This window comes from Leptopilina heterotoma, unplaced genomic scaffold (genome assembly GCF_015476425.1).
Source record: "Leptopilina heterotoma isolate Lh14 unplaced genomic scaffold, ASM1547642v1 Lhet_103, whole genome shotgun sequence".
Classification (NCBI taxonomy): domain Eukaryota; kingdom Metazoa; phylum Arthropoda; class Insecta; order Hymenoptera; family Figitidae; genus Leptopilina; species Leptopilina heterotoma.
In genome coordinates, this window is record NW_025110818.1 from 1,040,849 (window position 1) to 1,064,996 (window position 24,148).

The 24,148-nt window shown below is 22.9% G+C and overlaps 1 protein-coding gene across 6 annotated transcripts in view; it reads left to right on the forward strand.

Moving 5' to 3' along the window:
* LOC122500907 (myb-like protein P) overlaps positions 1 to 24,148 on the forward strand; it is a 197,279-nt gene that overhangs the window by 90,146 nt on the left and 82,985 nt on the right. Inside the window, exon 1 of one of the 6 annotated variants that reach the window (XM_043610076.1) lies at positions 31 to 81. The exons of the other annotated variants lie outside the window; for them this stretch is intronic. Within the exon in view, the coding sequence (XP_043466011.1) occupies positions 46 to 81 (36 nt within the window). The 5' untranslated portion in view covers positions 31 to 45. Of the gene's footprint in view, positions 1 to 30; positions 82 to 24,148 lie in introns of those variants that run through there. 6 annotated transcript variants of the gene reach the window in all.

Sequence of the window (24,148 nt, forward strand, 5' to 3'; positions counted from 1 at the left end):
TCTGTTTCAGGTATGTACCTTTAAAAGAGGAATTCCATGGTCTAAATGATAAGAGTTATAAAATTAAATTGTATATCATTGGTAAGCAAAAATTTTCATTTTTCATTTTATATTTTTCATTGACATTTTTATTTTATTTTAAATATTTCTACAAACTTTTTTGTTCAAAAGATACAAATTTACTTCTTAAATAATTAATTTTTCGTTTATTGCAAAATTTTTATTTATGTTTACTAATATTAATAAATTTTTTCAATACTAATTTTCCTTTTAATTGGAAAAATCATTTATTTCCATTTCTGAAAACAAAAAGAAATAAATTTTTCTAAATTCCTAATTTTTACGAAAAATTCTTCCTTTGTTTTTAAAATAACAAATTTATTTTAAAAATAAAGAATTATTAATTAATTTAATTATTAATAAATATTGATTGTCCAAAATTTTCGTAAGAAAACAATCTTTTTTCAAATTAACATTAATAATAATAAAAATATAATAATTATTTAATTAGAAAATAGCAATTCTTTATAGATTAAATAAAAAAACTATTTTTTTTCTTTTATGGGGAAAATTTCTAATTTTCTTTGTTGAAACAAAGCAAAAATTTATTTCCTAAAACGTTAATTTTTCTTTCTGCCAAAAAATTTCAGAGTTTTTTTTTGCTTAATAAATAATAACTCACTTTCTGAATATTAATTTTAATTAATTATTCAAAAGAAATAATTTTACACCATTTCTGTTTCAAAAAATACTAATTTATTTCCTGAATAATTTATTAATTAATTAATTTTACTTAATTTTACTTTTATCCGAAAAATCACTAATTTTTATTTTTTTTTAATTCGAAAAAATTTAATTTAATTCATTTTTCGCTTTAATAAACGAAAAATGATTTTTTAATTCTTTATTTTTCATTTATGCAGAAAAAGTTGTATTTTTATTTGTTCAAAAGAATTGTTTTTCTTATAAATATGAATTTTCCGCGTTTATCAGACTTTTTGTTTGAATGAAAAATTTATTTTGTCTGTATTAATTTCTCTTTCATTCAAAAATTTCATTCTTTTCTTTCCTTTTTTTTTGTTCAAAAACTGCAAATTTATTTCTTAAATATCATTTATTCTTTTTGTCAAAAAATTATTTATTATTGTTCATTTAAATAGAAAACTTAATTTTTTAATATTTATATTTTTTTCATTCAAAAATTGACTAATATTCTTTGTTTAAAATTTTAAATAAATGAAATACAGTTTCTAAATAATAATTTTCTTTTTATTCTAAAAGTTTATAATTTTTCTTGTTCAAAATCTACAGATTTCATTTATTTTTCGTTTATGGGAAAAATTCCTAATTTTCTTTATTTAAATAAAACAAATTTCCTTTCTAAATATTTTTGCTTAACTAAAAAACTTATTTTGACAATATTAATTTTCTTTCCCATTTAAAAATTCACTAATTTATAATTTTATCTGTTCAAATCATTGAATAGAACAAATTTATCTGAAAAATATTAAGTTTCTGATATTTCCTGTTCCATTATCAACGAAACTTCTTAAATATTTATTTTTCCTTTATAGGAAAAATTCCTAATTTTTTTTGTTTAATTTTTTAAGAGAAAATTTACTTTTCAAATATTAATTTTTGTTTTATTCAAAAACTTACCAATTTTTTTTATTTCAAGAACCGAATTTATTTCTTAAATATTTTCTTTTATCCAAATAATTCATTGTTTTCTCAAACTTAGTTTCTCAAAAAAAAATTTGTTTTTTTGTTCAAACGAAAAATTTCTTTGGTGTAAATAAAATTTTGCCTCCTAAATATCAATTTTGCTTTAACCCAAGAATAATTCCTTTTCTTTGTTCTTGAAATACAAATTTCCTTTTTTCAAACACAAATTTAAAATTAAAATTTAATCTGTTAGAGTTTTTCTGCGGACATCAAATTGAGACAAAAAACGAATTAAAAGTGTTGCAAGGCAACACTTTTAATTCGTTTTTGTCTTAATTTTATCTTTACAGAAAAACCGTTTAGATTAAAAATGAATAAAAATCAAAATAAAATTGCAATTTGAAGTCTCAAAGAAAATTTCCATTTGTATTTAATATTTATATTGTTTTGAAAAAGTAAATTCCGTTTTATAATTTTTTCCCCCTTTTTTACAATCACAAAGATTTATTCTCTCCTCGTATACAATAATTTACACTCTTCCCGGTTTTGTTTAAATATTCAAATTTATTTTTCCACTCATTAGTCCTCGTCGTCATCAAAAGAAACTGAACTTGAAAAATTAATAAAAAAAAAATTTCTCGACAACATATTTCCTTGACTAATGATGACACTCTCTTGGTATTCAATGTATTTACACATTTTGAATATTAAAATCCTCCAGAAAACGTAGGCGTATAAAATAGTATTTTTATGGGGGCGATACGATGGTGTTCAAGAGAGAGATAAAAGCGCAAAAATACAGTGAAGGGGGGGGGGCAAAAAAAGGGTGGTTAAAAAAAACAAGGTGGCGACATTGCAAGGTTGTCATCGTGTTGCAATTCTGACGCAATCAACAAATGGCTATCCGCATATATGAGAGTGCATACTTCACATATATATGCAAGACTCGTTTTTCTATATACACGTCTTTTGCAAAACAGTCTCTCTCTCAACTTCGTACATGATTGGTCAGTCGCGTTTTATGGCTATTTGATCTAAATGACGTGAGTAAACTTTCCCATAAAGTGACAAGTTTTCCGTTGGTTGCATTCTTTTTTTTCCATCTCTTCTCTTTTTTCCTCACCCTTTTCCTCTCTCACTATACTAATCTCTCAGGAAAACTTGTTTCAATTAATTATTCTAATTAAATAAATATGTAATATAACCTATTAGTTTTTTTTCCACTCTCCACGTACTCACAAATAAATTTTTTATTATGTTTACTCATAATCTTCGCACTCGACACTATTCTTCGGTAAAAAAAATTTACAGAATTCTTTACAAAAAAAAAGTATTGAAATTTTTAACAATAATTGAATTTTTCGAACATTTTTATTATTTAGGAAAATAATTGAATTCTATTGAGAAATTTGATTATAATTTTTGAATTGTTTGGAAGAATTTTATAAAAATTAAATACATTCGAGAAATTTATTAAAAATTGTATGGAAAATGACTGAATTCTTTAACAGAAAAATTTATTAAAATTTTAGAAAATAATTGATTTTCTGTGAAAAATTTTAAATTATTTAAAAATAATTGAATTCCTGATAAGATTATTTATTATTTATGAAAATAATTGAATTTTTCTGAAGAAATTGTATTGAAATTGTATTGAAAACAACTGAATTCTTTAAAAGAAAAATTTATTAAAATTGTAGAAAAAAAAATTAATTTTCTTTGCAAAAATGTAATAAAATTATTCAAAATAATTGAATATTCCTGACAAGATTTTTATTATTTATGAAAATAATTTAATTTTACCAAGAAATTGAATTAAAATTGTATTGAAAATAATTGAATTTTGCGAACGTTTTTTATTATTTACGAAAATAATTGAATTCTATTGAGAAATTTAATTATAATTTTTGAATTGTTTGGAAGAATTGTGAATAAAAAACATTTATTTTCTTGAATTAAGATAGAAAATGATTAGAAATAACAATAATTCATAAAATTTCACAAAAGAACTCAATTATTTAAAAACAAATATTAATAAAATGTGTCTCAAGAATTCAATTATTTTCAAAAATGAATGTAATTTTCAAAAATGAATGTAATTCTTCGCAGAAATTCAATTATGTTAAAAAATTAACAAAAATTCTCGTCGAAATTTCAATTATTTTTATAAATAATAAAAATTATTTCCGAAATGGAAAATATTTTTTGATAAAAATCTTTATGAAAATCTTTGAAAATTTGAACTTTTCATACTTTTAATTAAGAATTCTGTAGAATTATTTTTTTTCAAAAAGTTTAGTGGAACTTTTTTTTAATAATTTGAAGTCTTTAATTTCTAATATGTATATTTAAATAAAAATTTCACACTCAAGTTTTTATTTTTCTATAGACATTAAATTAATATTTCTTTCATCGAGGGAAGTAAATGAGAAATTCCACAGTAAAATATTTATTTTTTATATCGAAATTAATATTTCTTAATATTCCTTTCATCGAAGAAGTAAATAAGACATTATTTTTCGTTAAAAAAATTCATTTTTCTTAAAATTAATTTATTAATATTTCAACTATAAATCGAGGGGAATAATAATGTAATTTAGAAAATGTAAATTTCGTTCCACAACTTCCTCTATTATTACAACTATATATGTGTAGTGACCCTCGATCTAAAAACAATTTCATTGGTCATAATGATATAAAATGATTTGTTTTTTGATTTGAGAAAAAAAAATTTCAAAATGCGAATAAATCAATTTCTATTTCTTTCTAATTTGTTTCCATTTCTAAAGAGATCGTATATTTAAAAACTTTTAATAAAAGTTTTTTTTTTCTTCGCAAAAAATTCAATTATTCAAAATACAATTTCAATACAATTTTTTCGGAATAATTCAATTATTTTCAATAAATAATAAATAATTTTGTCAGGAATTCAATTATTTTTAAATAATTTTAAATTTTCTACAGAAAATCAATTAATTTCTCAAATTCTAATAAATTTTTTTAAAGAATTCAATTAAAAAAAAAATTTCTTTTCAAAAAGAAAAAAAAATTCTTTCTAAGAAAAAGTTTAAAGAAAAATTCCTCGAATGTATTTAATTATATTTTAAAAATTTTCATAAAATTCTTCCAAACAATTCAAAAATTATAATCAAACTTCTAAATAATAATTTCCAAAATAATAAAAATGTTCGGAAAATTCAATTATTGTCAAAACAATTTTTAATAAATCGAATTTTTCGATAGAATTCATTTTTTTTTTGTAAATAAAAACCTTCGAAAAAATTTTATTATTTTCAAAACAATTTTAATACAATAATTTTCATAAATAATAAAAATCTTTGCAGGAATTTAATTATTTAAAAAAAATTTATTACAATTTTTCACAAAATTTCTATTATTTTCTAGTTTTAATAAAATTTTATTAAAGAATTAATAAATAAATAAAAATGAAGAAAAAATTGTAAATTATAAATTGGGTACAAAGGGTTAATTGGGGAAAGACTTCAACTTTCTACACTGATTTTATAATATTTATATTGAGTGAATTTTGTATCGCAAGGACGAATCGGATTTTTTTTTGGAGCGTTGGGAAAATTATTTGCCAAGTTTTAAAAACGTGACCTCGAAGAAAAGATTGAATCTTTATGGAACGCTAGGGAAGGAAAATTTCTCTCTCTTTTTCTCTATATATATATTATATTAAATCTGAGTGTATATGGAGAGGCGGGCTCGATTTATTCGATATCCGGTCAAGAAGGCTTAACGCAAAAGCAAATCAATGGAGAAAGTTTTTGCGCGACATTTGCGTGTTTCTCATAACCCGGTAGAGCACACACAGTTTTCTAATTTCTTTTAATGCGACAAGTATTACGCCTTGTTAAACGCGTTGTAATTTTCTCGCTCACAAATTTTTTTATTTTTTTAACCCAATCCACTTTTTTCGCGCGCCGAACTAATAATCAAATAATTGGGTACTCTATTTATTTTACAATTCATTTCTTGAGTCAAATTAATAAATAGTTACTTCATTTACGTTTTAATTTATCTCACTGAGAAAAAATTTTTTTTAATTTAAAAATAAGTAGCCAACCAAAAAAATTTATTTGAATTCAACATATTTTATAATTGAATTACACGTACCTAATTTTTATTGAACCGAAAAGTTTTTTTCGATTTTTTTTCTTTCTTATACTCACTAAAAAATAGAAAATTAGGAGATGAAAAATATATTTTTTTAGTACATCATTATTTTATATTATAAGAATATTGCTACTGCAACTTTTTCAAAATTATTTCCATCATTTCAATTCAACTTTTATTTTCTAGAATTTTTAACTAAACTTCTTTTCTAAATCACTTGTTTTTAATAATTTTTGACAAAGTTCTTTTTGAGACTTTTCAAATCCATTTGTTTACAATTCAATTTTACGAGAAATTTCGATTATTCGGAAATTCTTCAATTATATATTAGAAGATAAAACCTTCAAGTAATTTCAAAAATAAATTTCATTAAACCTTTGTTAAAAAATTAATTCTACAGAATTGTTAGTTAAAAGTATGAAAAGTTCAGATTTTCAAAAATTTTAACCATTTTCAAAATTCAATTAATTTTAAAAATTTATGCTATAATGCTTTAAATATTCTAATTTAAAATTTTAACTAAAAATCATTTTTAAATCAATTTTTATTAAAAAATTCTACGAAAATTCAATTATTTAAATACAATAATAAATAATTTATTAAATATTTGAATGTTTCTTAGAATTTAATTTTCGTAAAGAATTTCATCACCAAATTTTTAAATAATTAAATTTCCTGTGAAATTTTTATTATTTTATGAAAATAATTGAATGTCTGCGTAGCATTATATCAACATTTTTTTTAAATAATTAAATTCTTTTGGGAAATTTTATTAAAACAAATATTAAAAAATATAAAATTGACAAATGTTTTTAAAAATAATTGAAATTTTGACAAGATTTCTATTAAAATTATTAAAAATAATTGGATTTTGGCCAAGAATTTTGCTATTTATAAAGATAATTAAAATCTTGACGAGAATTTAAAAAACTTTTTTTTTTAAATTAAATTTCTGACAAGAATTTTATTGGTTTTGAAAATAATATTGAATTCATGTGATTAATATTGCAATTTATGAAAATAATTAAATTTCGTCAAGATTTTTGTTAAAATTACTGAAAATAATTGAATTTCTGTAAAGAATTTGTCAAACTTTTTAAAAATTAATTCTCATAAAGAATTTTATCAACAAATTTTTAAAATAATTGAATTTTTTTGACGAATTTTAATAAAATTTTTAAGAATAATCATATTTTTCGAGGACTTCGATTAAAATTGTATTAAGGGCATTTGAAACTTGATGACGTCACACATGCTTTGCACAAACTGAAACGTCATCAAGGTTCAAATGCCCTTAAAAATAATTGAAACTCTGCAATCAATTTTATTATTTACGAAAATAATTAAATCCCTGTAAAAAATGGTATTATTTATGAAGATAATTAAATTATTCAGAAGAAATCTATAAAAAATTTGTTAATTTAATTTCTGTGAAATTTTTATTATTTTTGAAAATAATGAAATGTTTGCATTAGCGCGCAAATTGTTGATAGTTCATTAATAATAATATAAAAAATAATATTTTTAATATAATCGTATGATAATACAAATAATTTTGTATTTTCTATTATTTGATTATTATAATCAGTAGAAAAAGTCATTTTCAGTAGGTCGTGGTGGACTTTTTTGCAATTTTTCTGTTAGTAGTAAAAGTTAATTATAGTCAGACGTCTCGATTTTTGAAATTTTCTACAAATATGTAAAAAAGGGACTTGGTGTCATTTTTAATTTCTAGCAAATTTTTTATTAGTAGAAATAGTCCGTAAGAGTCAGACAATTTAAATTTAGGTTTTATTTGTTTGTCAGTAGCAAAAGAAAGTTACAATCAGCCAAAATAATGAAAATTGTACTTTAAAGAAAACTAACTTTTCGTAATTTTTCTGCTAGCAGTAAAAATATATTTTATTATTTTAGCGAAGAAAATAGATTTTTTTAAAGAGGGGGAAGTATATTTTTTTTTAATTGTAGAGAAATTTTTTTTTTGTGAAAAAATTAAAAAAAAAGAATTTTTTTAGTCGAAAATTTTTAAAATTCTTGAGAAAATAATTTTTTTAGTCAAAAATTTTAAAAATTCTTGAGATAAGAAACAAAATAATTTTTCAAATTAATTGCAATTTTTCGGCAGTAGTAAAAGACAGTTTTAGTCAGACAGTGTTTTTAATTTTTTAATTCCTAACATCAATTTTTTGCTGTCTTTCTCTTTTCCTTGCTCTCTTTTTTTGTATTTTTGCTTCTTTGCTCTCTTTCTTTTTTTCTCGTTCACTTTTTTTCGAAAACGCTTCAAAAACAAAAGTAAAGTCATGATTATCTCCAGCGAGTCCGATCAAATTTCACTCGTTTCGATATCGTGTCACGAGACGATAGTTTCCTCGTTCGATGGGGCTTCTTGTCCGACCACTGTCTTTCCCTTTCTACTTGACACAGCACCACCATCTCTCATTACATAAGTAATTCAACGTCAAAGAAGGAAAGTCGTGGGAGTGTAACTTGTTACCATTGACGATTGGCCCCAGGACACAAGGGGAATAATAATAATAACAACAACAACAACGACGAAAATTGCCCACCTAACCACCGGTCATTTCGGAAATTAAATAAAAAAAATAAAAAACTTTTCCATCTAAAACCACTTTTTCAACAAAAGAAATTCTTTCAATCCATAAAATCAATATCCCAGAAAGTGAAATTAACTAAATAACTAAAATAAAAGTTTTCTCTCAATAAAAAATTGTTGTATAATGAAGAAATTAAAATTTGTAACAGTTCTTCTATCATTAGAGAATTAATAATTTTTTACTATTATTGCAAATGTATTTTTTTTATTTATTCAATTTTTGTCATACTCTCTAAATTTTAATTGGTAAAAAATTAAAAAGGATTATTGATTTGAATTAGTGACTGACTTTTTGTTTTTGAATAAGTAAATTTTACTAACAAATTATAATTTTACCAATAAATAGTAATTTCTTCTATAGTAGAAATTACTATTAATTAAAAAATTTTTTAACTAATAAATACAAATACAGGGTTGCCACAAATATTAAATTTTATTTTTCCCTGACTTTTCCCTGATTTCCAGACAAAATTTTCACTTTTTCCCTGCCCCTAAAGAATATATTGATTCATTCTAAAAATTATTAGATGCTCAACAAAATTTTCTATTACATTTATTTACAAATATCTTTAATTGTAAAATTATTCAAGAACATCAATAACTTCTTTTTAAAATAAATATTTAATCATTATTATTTTTCTGTAGGAATTAAAATTCTGCAAAACATTCAAATTCAAACCTTTTTAAAATTCAACAATTTATAAGAATATTATTACAAAACATAAAGAAGGCGATCACTCCGAGTCAAAGACTCTAATAACTTTAATAACTTAAATTACCATAAAATTTTTCAAAAAAAAAATAATTATTTACAAAAATCCTTCGCAGGAATTCAATTATTTTTACAAGAAATAAAATTGCTTAAAAAAATTCAATTATTTAAAAAAAATTGAAAAAATTCGTTGCAATAATTCAATTATTTTCATTAACGATAAATTGATTATTCGGTAATTCATTTTTAAATCAATTTTTATTACAGAATTCTAGAAAAATTCAATTATTTAAATTAAAAAATTAATAATTTATTGAATAATTTAATATTTGTTATAATTGACTTCTCATAAAGAATTTTATCAATAAATTTTTAAATAATTGAATTCTTTTGACAAATTTTAATAAAATTTTTAAGAATAATTACATTTTTCAAGGAATTTGATTCAAATAATATTGTATCAAAAATAATTAATATCCTGCGATGAGTTTTATTATTTATGAAAATAATTAAAATTTTCCCAAGAATTTTATTAAAATTTTTCTAAAATAATTGAATTTCTGTGAAGAATTTTGTTATTTATATAAATAATTGAATTCATGCAACGAATTTTACTCAAGTTTAAAAAAATAATTGAATTTCGGTGAGGAATTTTTTTTTTTTTTAAATAATTGAATTTTTACGACGAATCTTATAAACATCTTTTTAAATAATTCATATTTCTCGAAAAATTTTATGAAATTTTGTATTTTAAATAATTGAATTCATGTGAAAATTTAATTACTCATGAAAATAATTGAATTATTTCGAAGAAATTTATTAAATATTGAATTCCTGTGAAATTTTGCCAAGAATTTTATTAAAATTTTTAAAAATAATTGAATTTCGATGAAGAATTTTATTAAAATTTTTCTAAAATAATTGAATTTCTGCGAAGAGTTTTATTAATTTTGAAAATAATTTAATTCTTCCAACGATTTTTATTCAAGTTTATAAAAATAACTGAATTTCTGTGAAGAATTTTGTTTGAAATAAAATATAAAATTTTATATTTTAAATAATTGAATTCCTGTGTAAATTTAATTACTTATGAAAATAATTGAATTATTTCAAAGAAATTTATTAAATTTTGAATTCCTATGAAATTTTGCCAAGAATTTTATTAAAATTTTTCTAAAATAATTGAATTTCGGAGAAGAATTTTATTATTTATAAAGATAATTGAAATTTTGACGAGAATTTTTTTTTAATTTAAGAACATAATTGAAATTCTGCGAAGAATTTTTATAACCTTTGAAATAATTGTATTTCTGGAATCATTTGTAACTTTTCCAAAATAATAATACATAATAATAATTTGTTAGTACAATTTTCTAATTCAAAAGCAAAACCTCAGCGACTGATTCAAATTAGTATTTAAGCATCTATACTAATTCAAATTGAGAGAGTAAATAAATATTTGTAAATAAATATTTATATTTATTAAACCACTCTGCCAAATATGAATTATTTCCGAAAAGAATTTTCAAAAAACCTTTAATTTCCCAACATTATAAAATCCAATTAATATTCTTAACTATCACTCAGTAATTAATTCTGAAAACGACTAAATTTAAAATTTAAAAAAAAATCATTTTAAAATATACGGAAAAATTTCCCGCATTGAAGATCCATTCAAAAGATAAAACTATATCTTGACTTCTGATGCCAAAACACGTGGCCGCACGACAATATCGTGATCGACAAGAGAAATATTTTGCAATCGACTATGATTATTTCTCGTTTACTGGAAATCGAGTCCATTTTATTTTTATTTTCCTTCCACCGGCTTTTTTTCCACTGAATTAAAATTCTACTATTGCCTCGCGGCTGCGACTATATTGCCAATGTTTGCATGATGCAGAATTTCCGGGTACGATGATAGAAGAAAAAAAAGGAAAAAAATTTACCTCGAAAATTTGCCTGCATTACACGCGTGTTTTCTGATTGGTATAATATACGCGCGCTTGACGATAAATTGCAGATTTTATAGGTAATAGGAATGCAATACGGTTGCATTTGCGCGCGAGAATCCACTGCACGATCGACGTGGTGCAATGCTCGATTTATATGGATGAGTTTGTGTGTGTGTGTGTGTGTGTGTATGTGTGTGAAAGAGAGAGAGAAAAATTCCTTTTTGCCAAAAGCGTTTGTGATGCTTCCGAATAAGGAAATAGTGTATTATAACATACTAGTGAGGTATATTTTTGTATGCCCGATCAAGATCTCGTTCATTGATGTATTATTTCTGTCGGAGGAGGTGTAACAATCTGTTTAGAAAGATTTTTGATAAAATCAAGATGATCCTGTAAATGTGAACATTTTCTGACCTATTAAATGTTATATTACACATTACATTGTTCATTGTGTCTTTTTTTTTATTGTTTGGTTAGAAATATTTTGCAATTTTGCTTCTACAGGGTGTCTATAATTTTCGATCAACAAAATTCACGGTTATTTCCCGGCTTTGACCTAATTTTTCACGGTTTTTTTTCTCATCAAATTTAAATTTTTTTATTTCGAACATAAATAAATCTACAAATGTCTTCAAAAATTTTAGAGTTTTTATGAATAATTAAATTCTTTTGACGAGTTTCTTTAAATTTTTTGAAAATAATGTTTTTTAATAATTTTAATTAAAAATTTGGAAAATAATGTCTTTTTTAATAATTTTAATTAAAAAGTTGGAAAAAAAATGAATTAAACAAAGTATTTTTTCAATTTTTATAAAATAATCTTGTCTGTTCATAATTATAATTGAAAATTTAATTAATTCTATTTTATTAAAATGTATTGATACTAATTGAATTTCTGCAAAGAATTTGACTATTTATAAAAGTAATGATTTATGAAAATAATTAAATGTTTGCGTAAATTGTGGAGAACAATTTAATTATTTTTAAAGATAATATCAAATTTTGAGGAGAATTAAAAAAAAAATTTAAACATAATTGAATTTCTGCGAAGAATTTTATTACTCTTGAAAATAATTGAATAGTTTTTTTAGAATTTTATGGAATTTTATAAAAATAATTAAATGTTTGTGTAGAATTTTATTAAAATTTTTAAAAATAATTGAATTGTGGAGAACTATTTAATTATTTATAAAGATAATTGAAATTTTGAGGAGAATTAAAAAAATTTTTTTAACATAATTGAATTTCTGCGAAGAATTTTATTACTTTTGAAAGTAATTGAATTGTTCGTTAGAATTTTATGGAATTTTTTGAAAATAATTAAATTCTTGTTAAGAATTGTTTTTCAAAATAATATTCAAAAGAATTTAGTAAATCTAAAAAAATTTTGCTATTTATGGAAATAATTGAATTCTTGAGAAGAATTTTTTTACAGTTTTTAGAAATAATTTAATTCTTTCGACGAATTTTAATAAAATTTTTAAGAATAAAATAAATACATTTTTCGAGGAATTTGATTAAAATTGTATAAAAAATAATTTAAATTCTACGATCAGTTTTATTATTCATGAAAATAATTGAATTATTGCGCAGAATTTTCTTAAAAAATTTTAAATAATGTTTAAAAAAAAAATGTATGCCTATTCTTTCTTAAATAGTTGAATTTACTGTGATTTTTTTATTATTTTATCAAAATAATTGAATGTTTGCGTAGAATTTTATCAACATTCGTTAAAAATAATTGAATTCTTTTGGGGAATTTTATTAAAACAAATATTGAAAAACATAAAATTGACAAATATTTTTAAAAATAATTGATATTTTGACAAGATGTTTATTAAAATTATTAAAATTAATTGAATTTTGGCAAAAAATGTTGCTATTTATGAAAATAATTGAAATCTTGACGAGAAATAAAAAAAAAATTTTTAATTGAATTTCTGCCAAGAATTTTGCTATTTATGAAAATAATTGAAATCTTGGCGAGAATTAAAGAAAAATTTTTTTAATTGAATTTCTGCCAAGAATTTTATTAGTTTTAAAAATAATTGAATTCATGTGATTAATATTGCTATTTATGAAAATAATTGAATTTCGACAAGATTTTTGTTAAAATTACTGAAAATAATTGAATTTCTGAGAAAAATTTTTGAAGTTTCTTAAAATTTAATTCTCATAAAGAATTTTATCAATAAATTTTTGAATAATTGAATTCTTTTGACGAATTTTAATAAAATTTTTAAAAATAATACGGTGTTAATTTGTTAGTAATTAGTATCAATATTGACTCAAAAAGTATTTGCTGAAAATAAATATTTATCTATTGGAAATAAATATTTGCTTGCAGTAAGTAAATATTATCAACTAAAAATAAAAATTTATTGAACATAAAAAAATACTTATTTGATTTAAATTTATTCATTATTGAAATCAAATAAATTCTTTTTCACTGAATTATTTGTCCTCCTCCTTCTTCACTACACAAAAATTCTATTGTTTAGTTTTTAAATTTCATGTTTGGAATTTTACGGCTCATGTACTTCTATATATAGGCATTATGTTTATTTCTCCATCTTGAGTTTGTTTTCTAAAAGACAACATATATTTTTTTTGTTTTCATTATAATTTTCAAGAAGTAACAAAGAATTTTTGTTACTCTTCGCCTCCACCTTTTCTTTTGTTTTGTCTCTCAGTGCGTCTGATCGTTACGCAATTTTAAATCATTACACGTTGAGGGACGAACAAATCGAATAACTGAAATAAATACGAGACGATACGTGATGGAACTACCAACTATAATGAATAACACGTATTTTCTGATACTTTTTTTTTGTTTACTATTTTTTTTTCTTCTTTCTTTCTTTAAATGCTCGACTATATACTCTCGCGAGACCATGAAAATAAAAATAATACACACAATATCAGAAAAAATGTACATCAATTTTAATTTTAAATCAATAGATTTGTTTCTTTGTTTATTAATCACGGAATCACTTCTGCTTTTAAATATAGAGATGGGAAATAAATTCTTTTTTAATAAATAATAATTTTTTTTTTTTTTTGGATTAAAATTTTTTTTCATCTAAAAATTTTATTTTAAGGGGGGAGAGGAGAATATTTTTTCATAATTGCAAAAAGTATTTTTTTTCTACTTCGAGGAAAAAATATTGTTTTGTCAAAATTGTAGAGATACTTTTAAGGAAACTGGGAAAATTATCGAATGTTGAAAATATGCGAGAAGCATGTAATAAATTATTTAAATTGATCGAAGAAAAGAAAATCGATATCGAATTTCCACACGGATTATAATATAAATAACATATAATATGAAATTTCAATGGAAATTTGAATTCCCGTGAATGTGCATAAGCTGATAATTTGTCGAATTCGTGCATACACAACAATCACGAAATGACTCTGATCGATAATACTCTTTTTCTCGAGTCAGTGTACTTCCACCATTAATTTAAGAGAAAGTAGAACGAACGATTCGTCATCTCGTAAAATGACCAGCGGCCGTCGTCATAATGACGGTTTATAAGGAACGCGGCCTTTTTCCACCAAAGATTCACGTTATTCTTGCCATCGCAGCATCAAGGACACATCCCGGATTATATGAGTATGCGCTGTATAAAATCACATTCTCGTGTGTGATCATCAGCATCATCGTCAGGATTTTATATTGAATCATCTCCGTTTTTTCACGAAATCATAAAAGAAAGAAAAAAAAATTTCCTAGAATTGAAAAAAACATACTTTCCCCTCCTTCAAAAAACCTATTTTCTTCCGTAAAATTATTATTTTTAAAATGGCTGACTCAAATTTACTTTTACTACTAGTGCTTAATTTCATTTATTTGGGAAATTTTCACATTTTTTAAATGTGAAATTTAAATTAAAAATTTTTTTTCCCAAAAATTTTTTAATTTTTTCATTAAAAAAAAATTTTCCTACAATTAAAAAAAATATACTTCCCCCTCCTTCAAAAAATCTATTTTCTACCCTAAAGTTAAAAAAATATATTTTTACTACTAACAGAAAAATTATGAAGTTAGTTTTCTTTAAAGTCCAATTTTCATTATTCTGGCTGATTGTAACTTTCTTTTGCTACTGATATGACTCTTACTCTTACGTCTGACTCTTACGGACTATTTCTACTAATAAAAAATTTGCTAGAAATTAAAAATAAAACAAAGTGCTTTTTTTACTAAAAAAATTTCAACATTTAATTATTTTCATAATAATAAAACTGATCGTAGAATTTCAATTATTTTTAAATTTTATACAATTTTCATCGAGTTCCTCGAAAAATATAATTATTCTTTAAAATTTTATTAAAATTCGTCAAAATAATTAAATTATTTTAAAAATTTGTTGACAAAACTCTTTATGAGAATTAAATTTTAAGAAACTTCAAAAATTCTTCCCAGAAATTCAGTTTGAAAAATATTGTTTTAATTTTCGTCAAAATTTCAATTATCTTCATAAATAGCAAAATTTTTGGACAAAATTCAATTATTTTAAATATAATTTTAATAAAAATCTTATCAAAATTTCAATTATTTTTACAAATATTTGTCAAGTTTATGTTTTTCAATATTTGTTTTAATAAAATTTCCCAAAAGAATTTAACTATGTACCTTTGCTACAATTTATTTATTAGAATTTAAGTATTATTTTCAATACAGTTTTAATTAAACTTCTTCAAAGAATTAAATTATTTTCAAAAATTTTAATGAAATTCTTTGTAACAATTTAATTTTTTTCATAATAGGTAATTTTAATAAAATTCTTCATAGAAATTTAATAAATTTCAAAAATTTGTCAAAATTCAATTATTTTCAATGTCTACTATTTCAATAAAATTTCACAAAAGAATTCAATTATTTAAAAACAAATATTAATAAAATTCGTCTCAGGAATTCAATTATTTTTAAAATAATATAATATTCTTTGCAAAAATTCATTTAAGTTAAAAAATTTACAAAAATTCTCGTCAAAATTTCAATTATCTTTATAAATAATGAAAATCTTGGCAAGATTTCAATTACTTTTTGATTCTTGTCAAAATTTCAATTATTTTCAAAAATATTTGTCAATTTTATGTTTTTCAATATATGTTTTAATAAAATTTTCCAAAAGAATTTAATTATTTAAAAAAAAAATGTTGATAAAATTCTATGCAGACATTCAATTATTTTCATAAAATAATAAAACTGATCGCAGAATTTCAATTATTTTTAATACAATTTTAATCGAATCCCTCGTAAAATGTAATTGTCTAATTATTCTTAAATATTTTATTAAAATTCGTCAAAAGAATTCAATTATTTAAAAATTTGTTGATAAAACTTTTTAGGAGAATTAAATTTTAAGAAACATTGACGTATTCAATAAATTAATTATTTTTGTATTTAAATAATTAAATTGTTCTAAAATTTTCTAATAAAAATTGATTTAAAAATGAATTTTAGTTAATATTTTAGATTAATAATTGAATATTAAAAGCATTATAGCTTGAATTTTTAGAAATAATTGAATTTCAAAAAGGTTTCAAATTAAAATTTTTTAATTAATTAATTTTTTAATTACTCTAAAAGTTGTTGCATTTCAAAAAGGTTTGAATTTGAAATTTTTGAAAATCTTAATTTCTAGGAAAAAACAATAATGAAATATTTATTTTAAATAAATATAATAAAAAAAATAAAAACAATATTCGTGGCCATTTTTTTTAGCGTACAATTAATATATAAATTTATTTCCCAATCATATAGAAAATAATGTTTTGCAAGTGTGTTTTGTTGACTGTAAACAGATATTGCCCAATATCAAATAGTTAACTTTTATATGCAATAAAATCTATTGAGATAAGTGACATCAAAAGGAAAGAAAAGACATTGAATAGTGGTATTTAGAAATTGCTTTATCGTATCTTCGTATTTATATATGTGCGCAATATCCTCGAGAGAGTGACAACTTGCATAATGTCCCTCATATCGCAAATATATAATAATATACAAAAACGATGAACGATAAAGGAAAAAACGAAATAAAAGAAAATACACATCGCAGAAATTCATTCAATACACACATTTCACTCCGCCTTTCCTTGAGAAATTTCCAATTAATCGATCACCTGTTTGCTTTATACTATTTCTTGTGGCGGTTAACCACCGTTTGTTTTCTCATTCGCTCATTGAAAGTTGAGTCCTTGTTGCTAATCGGTTTCTCTCATGCGTGAAAGCGAGAATACTTTTGTGATTTATTCATTTTTCAGAATAAATAAATAAAAATAGTATCCAAATACAATGAATAATTATTTTTTTTTTTGCATTTCAATTTCAATTTTTATGTCACATCTCTAAATATTCGAAATTTTGCCAAATAAACCAAAAAGGAACTAGTTCTCGATTTTTCATAGGAAAGAATTCGGTCAAAGAGGCAAAGAAGTAGAAATTTAATTAGCTCCCGAGGTGATTCTATTTTCACTTAAGAGATTTATTGCTTCATTACAACGCTTGTAATCCACATTTTTTTCACTTTATATGACTTTCTATTACACCTCTAATTCAATACTTTTGATGGGAACATGTGTCATATAGAGAGATTGCTTTTTAGGCGAAAAAATTCACTTGAAAATAAATAATTAGTCAATAAATAGTTCAATAAATAAATAACTAGTTCAATTAGCGACAAAAGGGGACAAGAAAGTTATTTTTCCGAAGATTTTAATTATGCTTTCCATATATAAAAAAAACAAAAAAGATACTAAAAATTCAGAATTTCAGAATTTTCTTATGAATTCTATAAATTAAATTTTTTCCATTACTTCTAATAAAAACCCCTGACTTTTCCCTGAATTCCCTGATTTTCCTGATATGTAGCAACCCTATAAACGAACTGAAAATAAATAATTTAGATCTCGCACACTCTGTGCATAATATCACTTGACAAAAAGAATAATAACCCTAATGCACTCACCCTAAACCGATAATTTTCTCCCCGGAAGGAGTCAATAATAATTTACGACACAAAAAAAAAATTTTCCCCGCGTTATTTTTTAATAATATATTAATAATAAAAAAAAAATGAAGAAAGTCTGCTTGTTATTAAAAGTAACTTTGGAAACTATTATATGCTTGGGATGTCACGACCCGGCAAAACTGCCATCAAGTCAGAAGGACGACATCTCCATAAATCGTATGGACACACGTTCATACAAGCTCGTTAAAGGAAAGTTGTACCAGACGTCTTCTTATATTCTATATAGTCACTCTCTTAACGTACCTACGCTTATGGACAATGTCGTCCCGACGAGTTTTCTCGCGTCCTGAAGAAACGTCATTTTATCAGTGAGCGCATGAGCACCCTCCGAGCACATGAGATTGAAGTTTCTTCTTCGTATCGTCCAATTGATCGAATACCGAGCGAATAATAATTATTCCCCATCTACAGTGTGGAATATTAATCGCGTGTCTTATTGTCTTGTAGCATCTAATTGCTAGTGGCAGTGGGTGCTGATAATTGGCTGCCAATTTCAGATTCAGAAAATTATATTCGTAGTAGCCTAGTGGGTACGGTACTGGACTTGTGATAGCAAATCTGGAGTTCGATTCTTCGCGACTGTGGAAATTTTTTTCTTTCTTGTATTATATTTGCATTAATTTCGATATTCGATATTTATTAATTTATATATCTATATTTATTTACTTCTGTATTTATATGTAGATCTAGTTAATTTATTTCTGTATTCAATGACGATTTAGTTACTAATTTGTTTCTAAATTTATTTGTGGATTTAGATATATGAATTTGCTTTAATATTCATTTGTTTATTTATTTATTTACTTTTATATTATTTCTATATAAATAAATATTTATTTAATATAAACATTTAGTTGATATAAATTAATATTTCTTTAGTATAAATATTTAGTTGAGATAAATAATTAATTCTATACAAATATTTAGTTGGTATAAATAAATATTAATTTTAATTTTTAAAGATGTTTAACTTTTTTTGGATTGTTCTAATATAGTAAAAGATCTTTAAAAGATATATCTTTTACTAAATATTAATTTGTTATAATAATAAAGTAATTCATTATTTAAATCAAATGAATTTTCTTTTTATTTTTAACTTTTTCTTCACCGAAACAATATTTTATTACATGTCGTCATTTTAAAGGGAGATAGCTTAGTGGCTTTATTATTTACTTCATAGCAAGAAGGCCTAGGTTCCATTCTTAGCGACCGACCGTTAATTTTTTTCGACTTTAAATTTTCTATAACTAAAACGATTCAAGTATTTTTACTATTCTCACGCAGAAATACTCAAACTGTCTGATTTTCAAAAATTTCAAATTTAAACCTTTTAAAGTTCAATAAATTTTAAGAATATTATTATAAAACATAACCGAGTGATAAAATCATTATTTTAATATTATAAGAATATTGTTACTGTAACTTCTTCAAAAAAAATTCTACGGGAACTCAATTATTTATTTCTTTATGCTACAATCAATTAAATACACTATAAAAAATTTAGGGAGTTAACGGACTCGGGAGTTGGGAGTGAAATTTTTCGAGTTAAAAATCAACTCCAAAAGAGAGTTAATTTCTAACTCCCTTCATTCAACACCCGCGCGAGTTATTTTTTCCATGGGGAGTTAGCATTTGGGTGTTAAATTTTAACTCTCTTTATTTAACTCCCCTGGCATTAACTCTCCAATGGGTGCGACTTTTATAGAATCCCCTGGGGAGTTAAAATTTAACTCCCTTTTTTTACAGTGTACTGCGATGAGTTTTATCTTTTATTATTTATGAAAATAATTGAATCTCTAAAAAGAATTTTATTACTTACGAAAATAAGTAAATTCTTGCAAAAAAAAAAGGAAATTTTTTTCGTAGAATTTTATGAAAATTTCTTTTAAGAATAATTTCACTTTTCGAGAAATCTGATAAAAATTGTATTCAAAATAATTGAAATTCTGCCAAGAATTTTATTAAAATTTGTGAAAATAATTGAATATCGAAGAAAAATTTTATTATTTTTAAAAATAATTGAAATTCTTACGAGAATTTTTTAAAAAAATTTTAACATAATTGAATTTCTGCGAAGAATTATATTCATTTTTGAAAATAATTGAATTCTTGAGACGAATTTTATTAATATTTGTTTTTAAATTATTGAATTCTTTTGTGAAATTTTATTCTATAACATTGAAAATAATTCAATTTTGACAAATTTTTAAAATTAAATAAATTTCTATAAAGAATTATGTAAATCAAAATTATTTTGAAAAAAATTAAATTGTTACAAAGAATTTCATTAAATTTTCTGAAAATAATTTAATTTTTTAAAGAAATTTAATTGCAATTGTACTGAAAATAATACTTAAATTCTAATAAATAATGTAACAAATTTTAATAAATAGATTTTTCAAGGAATTTCATTAAAATTATATTAAAAATAATTGAAAGTCTGCAGTGAGTTTTATTATATTTATGAAAAAATGAAATGTTTGCGTAGAATTTAATTAAAAATTTTTTTTAACTAATTGAATTTTTTCGGGCGTTTTTTTTTTTAAAGTTTTTAAATATTAAAAATCATTGAGTTGGGGAAAATTTTTGAAAAAAAAAATTAAAATTTTGCCAAGAATTTTATTCAAATAGAAAATAATTGAATTTTTGAAAAGAATTTGACTATACTTTTGAAAATAATTGAATTTCTGCATTCATTTCTAATTACTTCAAAATTCAATTTGTTTTAGTGTTTTTAACTAAAATTCTTCTATAAATCCATTGTTTTTAATTTTTTAATATTCTTTTAAATAATATATTAAAAAATGTAACTAATTTCAAAAAAATTTTGGTTATTAAAATTTTTTTAAAATCTACGTTTTTTAAAATTTCTAATTAAATTCATTTAAGGTTGAAATTTTACAAAGTGTAAAATTTAAATCTTTTTAAACTTCATCTATTTATGAAAATTGTAAACCCAACTCTTTTAAAATTGAATGAATTTTGAAATATTGAAGTAAAATTAGATTTCAAGAATAAACACAAACTCAATAACAATTCTCCTGGATTTCGATCAAAATTCCCTAACTTTTCCAGTTTCTCTCAAGATTTATAAAATTCTGTGATATTTACAGGTTTTCAGGTTGTGTGGCAACTCTGTACATAACTCTGTAGTTATTTAATTTGAAATTATTGGTAGAAATAGAAAAAACTGGAAGGTTTCGTGGTAATTTCATAGTTTATGAGGCAAACAAAAGTGACACCGCAAAAATTCAGTATTTTCTTATTAATTCTAAAAATTTGATCTTTTTCAGTATTTTTAATAAAAATCCCTGACTTTTTTCTGACTAATTCTACACTTTTCCTGACTTTTTCCCGAATTTCCCGATCTGTGGCAACCCTGAGGTAAATCCAAAAATAGAAATATCAAAAACTATCAAATTTTTAGATTTTCGAGGGAAAAAAAAATTTGACACTGTTTCTAATGGTACAATTCTATACTTTTCCTGACTTTTTCCTGAATTTCCTGATCTGTGGCAACACTGAAGTAAATCAAAAAATAGAAATCCAAAAATAGAAATATCAAACACTATTGTTTTTGATATTTCAATTTTTGGATTTTAGAGGAGAAAAAAAAAATTTGACACAGTTTCTAATGGTAACACTCTTGTGGGTGCCGCTCATTCAGCAAAATACAACGTGTGGAGACTGATATGAGATCGGCAGGGCAATGCTCGATGTGGCCTTGCTCGCGACCTCCTCGGAACGTCCCGCAAGGTAGAAAAGGTGAAGGAAGAGAGGTAAAGGAGGTGGTTATCTCTCCGTAGTTAACTGCATCCTTCTGGGCACACGAGAGAGAGAGAGAGAGAGAGAGAGAGAGAGAGAGAGAGAGAGAGAGAGAAATGTATTTGTGAATAGGAAAGAAGGTGTATATATTATTATACATGTAAAAGCATCCATACATGACGCCAAGGAATAAAGTGAGACCGAATAATTTGTGAAAGTAAAGAGGAACAAGGAAGAGAGGATTCCCAAAGGGAAATCTTTCAATGTTTAAAACGATCCATCTTTCTCTCTCTCTCTTTCTCTCTTTCTCTTTGTTTCTGTGTGTGAGTGCAAATGGCTAACATGCCATGGTATTTTATGTAACTCTAAGGGTGTGTGCGAAGGCGACAAAAAGTTCAAATTCCTTCCGTCTTCTACTTCTTATTCTGCTTCTTGCACTTCAACGATGAGGCAGGCCTCTTTCTACTTTTCTTGTTCCTGCACTTATACATCATTCCTTCTTTTTTTTCTCAATTCCCTTCCTTTTCTTCTTACTCCAGTTTTGCACCTGTCTTCCTTGAATATTCCACTCAGTGCAGAGACCTCCTCCTAAGTGTTAAAAGAGAAAAAGAAAACGCGAGCGAGAGAGAGAGAGAGAGAAAATTGTGGAAAAAAGAGAGAAATCGAGAAAGAGATTTTTTCCCAGAGAACTTATACTCGAAGAGTCATAAAGCCAGTGACGTAGTGGTGCACAAGGGCCTTGAAGAGAAGATGCAAAAGAAAAAGGGAGCAGAGAAAATTTATTGATGAGTTATAATGATTGCCTGGCAATTTCAATTTTTCCTTTTTTTCCCTCTTTTGCAAAACACTTAATGCGAAATAGAATTTTATTTCCATCTATTTTTCAAAAATGCTTTTCATTCTATTCATTCTGTTCATTCTATTAATTCTATTCATTCTATTAATTTTATTAATTTTATTAATTTTATTAATTCTATTAATTTTATTAATTCTATTCATTCTATTCATTCTATTAATTCTTTTCATTATTTTCAAGCAGATAAATAAAATTCAAACATGATAAATATTAAATACTATTCCCCAGAAACAAATCAGAGTTGCCACGCAACCTGGAAACCTGGAAAACCTGGAAATGTCAGGGAATTTTTATAAACCTTGAAAAAACCTGGAAAAGTCAGGGAATTTTGATTGGAATCCTGGAAAATTATTGTTTTCTAAAGTTATTGTGCTTATTCTTGAAATCTAATTTTTCTTTAATTCAATTTTAAAAGAGTTGCCTTTACAATATTTCTTCGCAATAATTCAATTATTTTCATAAATAATCAAAAAATTTATAGATTTACAATTATTTTCATAAATAATAAAACTCATCGCAAAATTTCAATTATTTTTAATACAATTTTAATGGAATTTCTCGAAAAATGTATAATTATTCTTAAAAAATTTATTCAAATTCATCAAAGAAATTCTATTATTTTCAAAAGTAATAAAATTCTTCGCAGAAATTCAATTATGGTCAAAAGTTTAAAAAAATTTATCGTCAAAATTTCAATTATCTTTATGAATATTAAAATTTTTCTCCAAAATTCAATTATTTTCAAAAATTTTAATGAAATTATGGTCAAAAGTTTAAAAAAAAGTTATAGTCAAAATTTCAATTATTTTTATAAATATTAAAATTTTTCTCTAAAATTCAATTATTTTCAAAAATTTTAATAGAATTCTTCGCAAATATTTCAATTATTTAAAAAAATTTTAATAAAATTCTTGACAAAATTTCAATTATTTTCAAAAACTTTTCTCAATTCAATGAAATTTTTTTACAGAGATTCAATTATTTTTAATACCTACATTTTTAATCTAATTTCTCGAAAAATGAAATTATTCTTAAAAATTTTATTGAAATTCGTCAAAAGAATTTTAATTACCTATTTAAAAATTTGTTGATAAAATTCTTTAAATGAGAGTTCAATTTTGAAAAACATTGAATTCTTTAAAAAATTATTTTTTTTGTATTTAAATAATTGAATTGTCGTAAAATTTTCTAATAATAATTGATTGAAATATGAATTTCAGTTAAAACTTTAGATAATAATTGAGTTTTGAAAAGGTTTCAAATTATAATCTTTGAATGTTTGAATTTTTCATACTTTTAACTTAAAATTGTGTAGATTTAATTTTTTTGTAAAAGTTTAATTGAATTTTTTTGAAGTTATTTAAAGTTTTTATTTTCTAATATATATTTGAGTGAAGA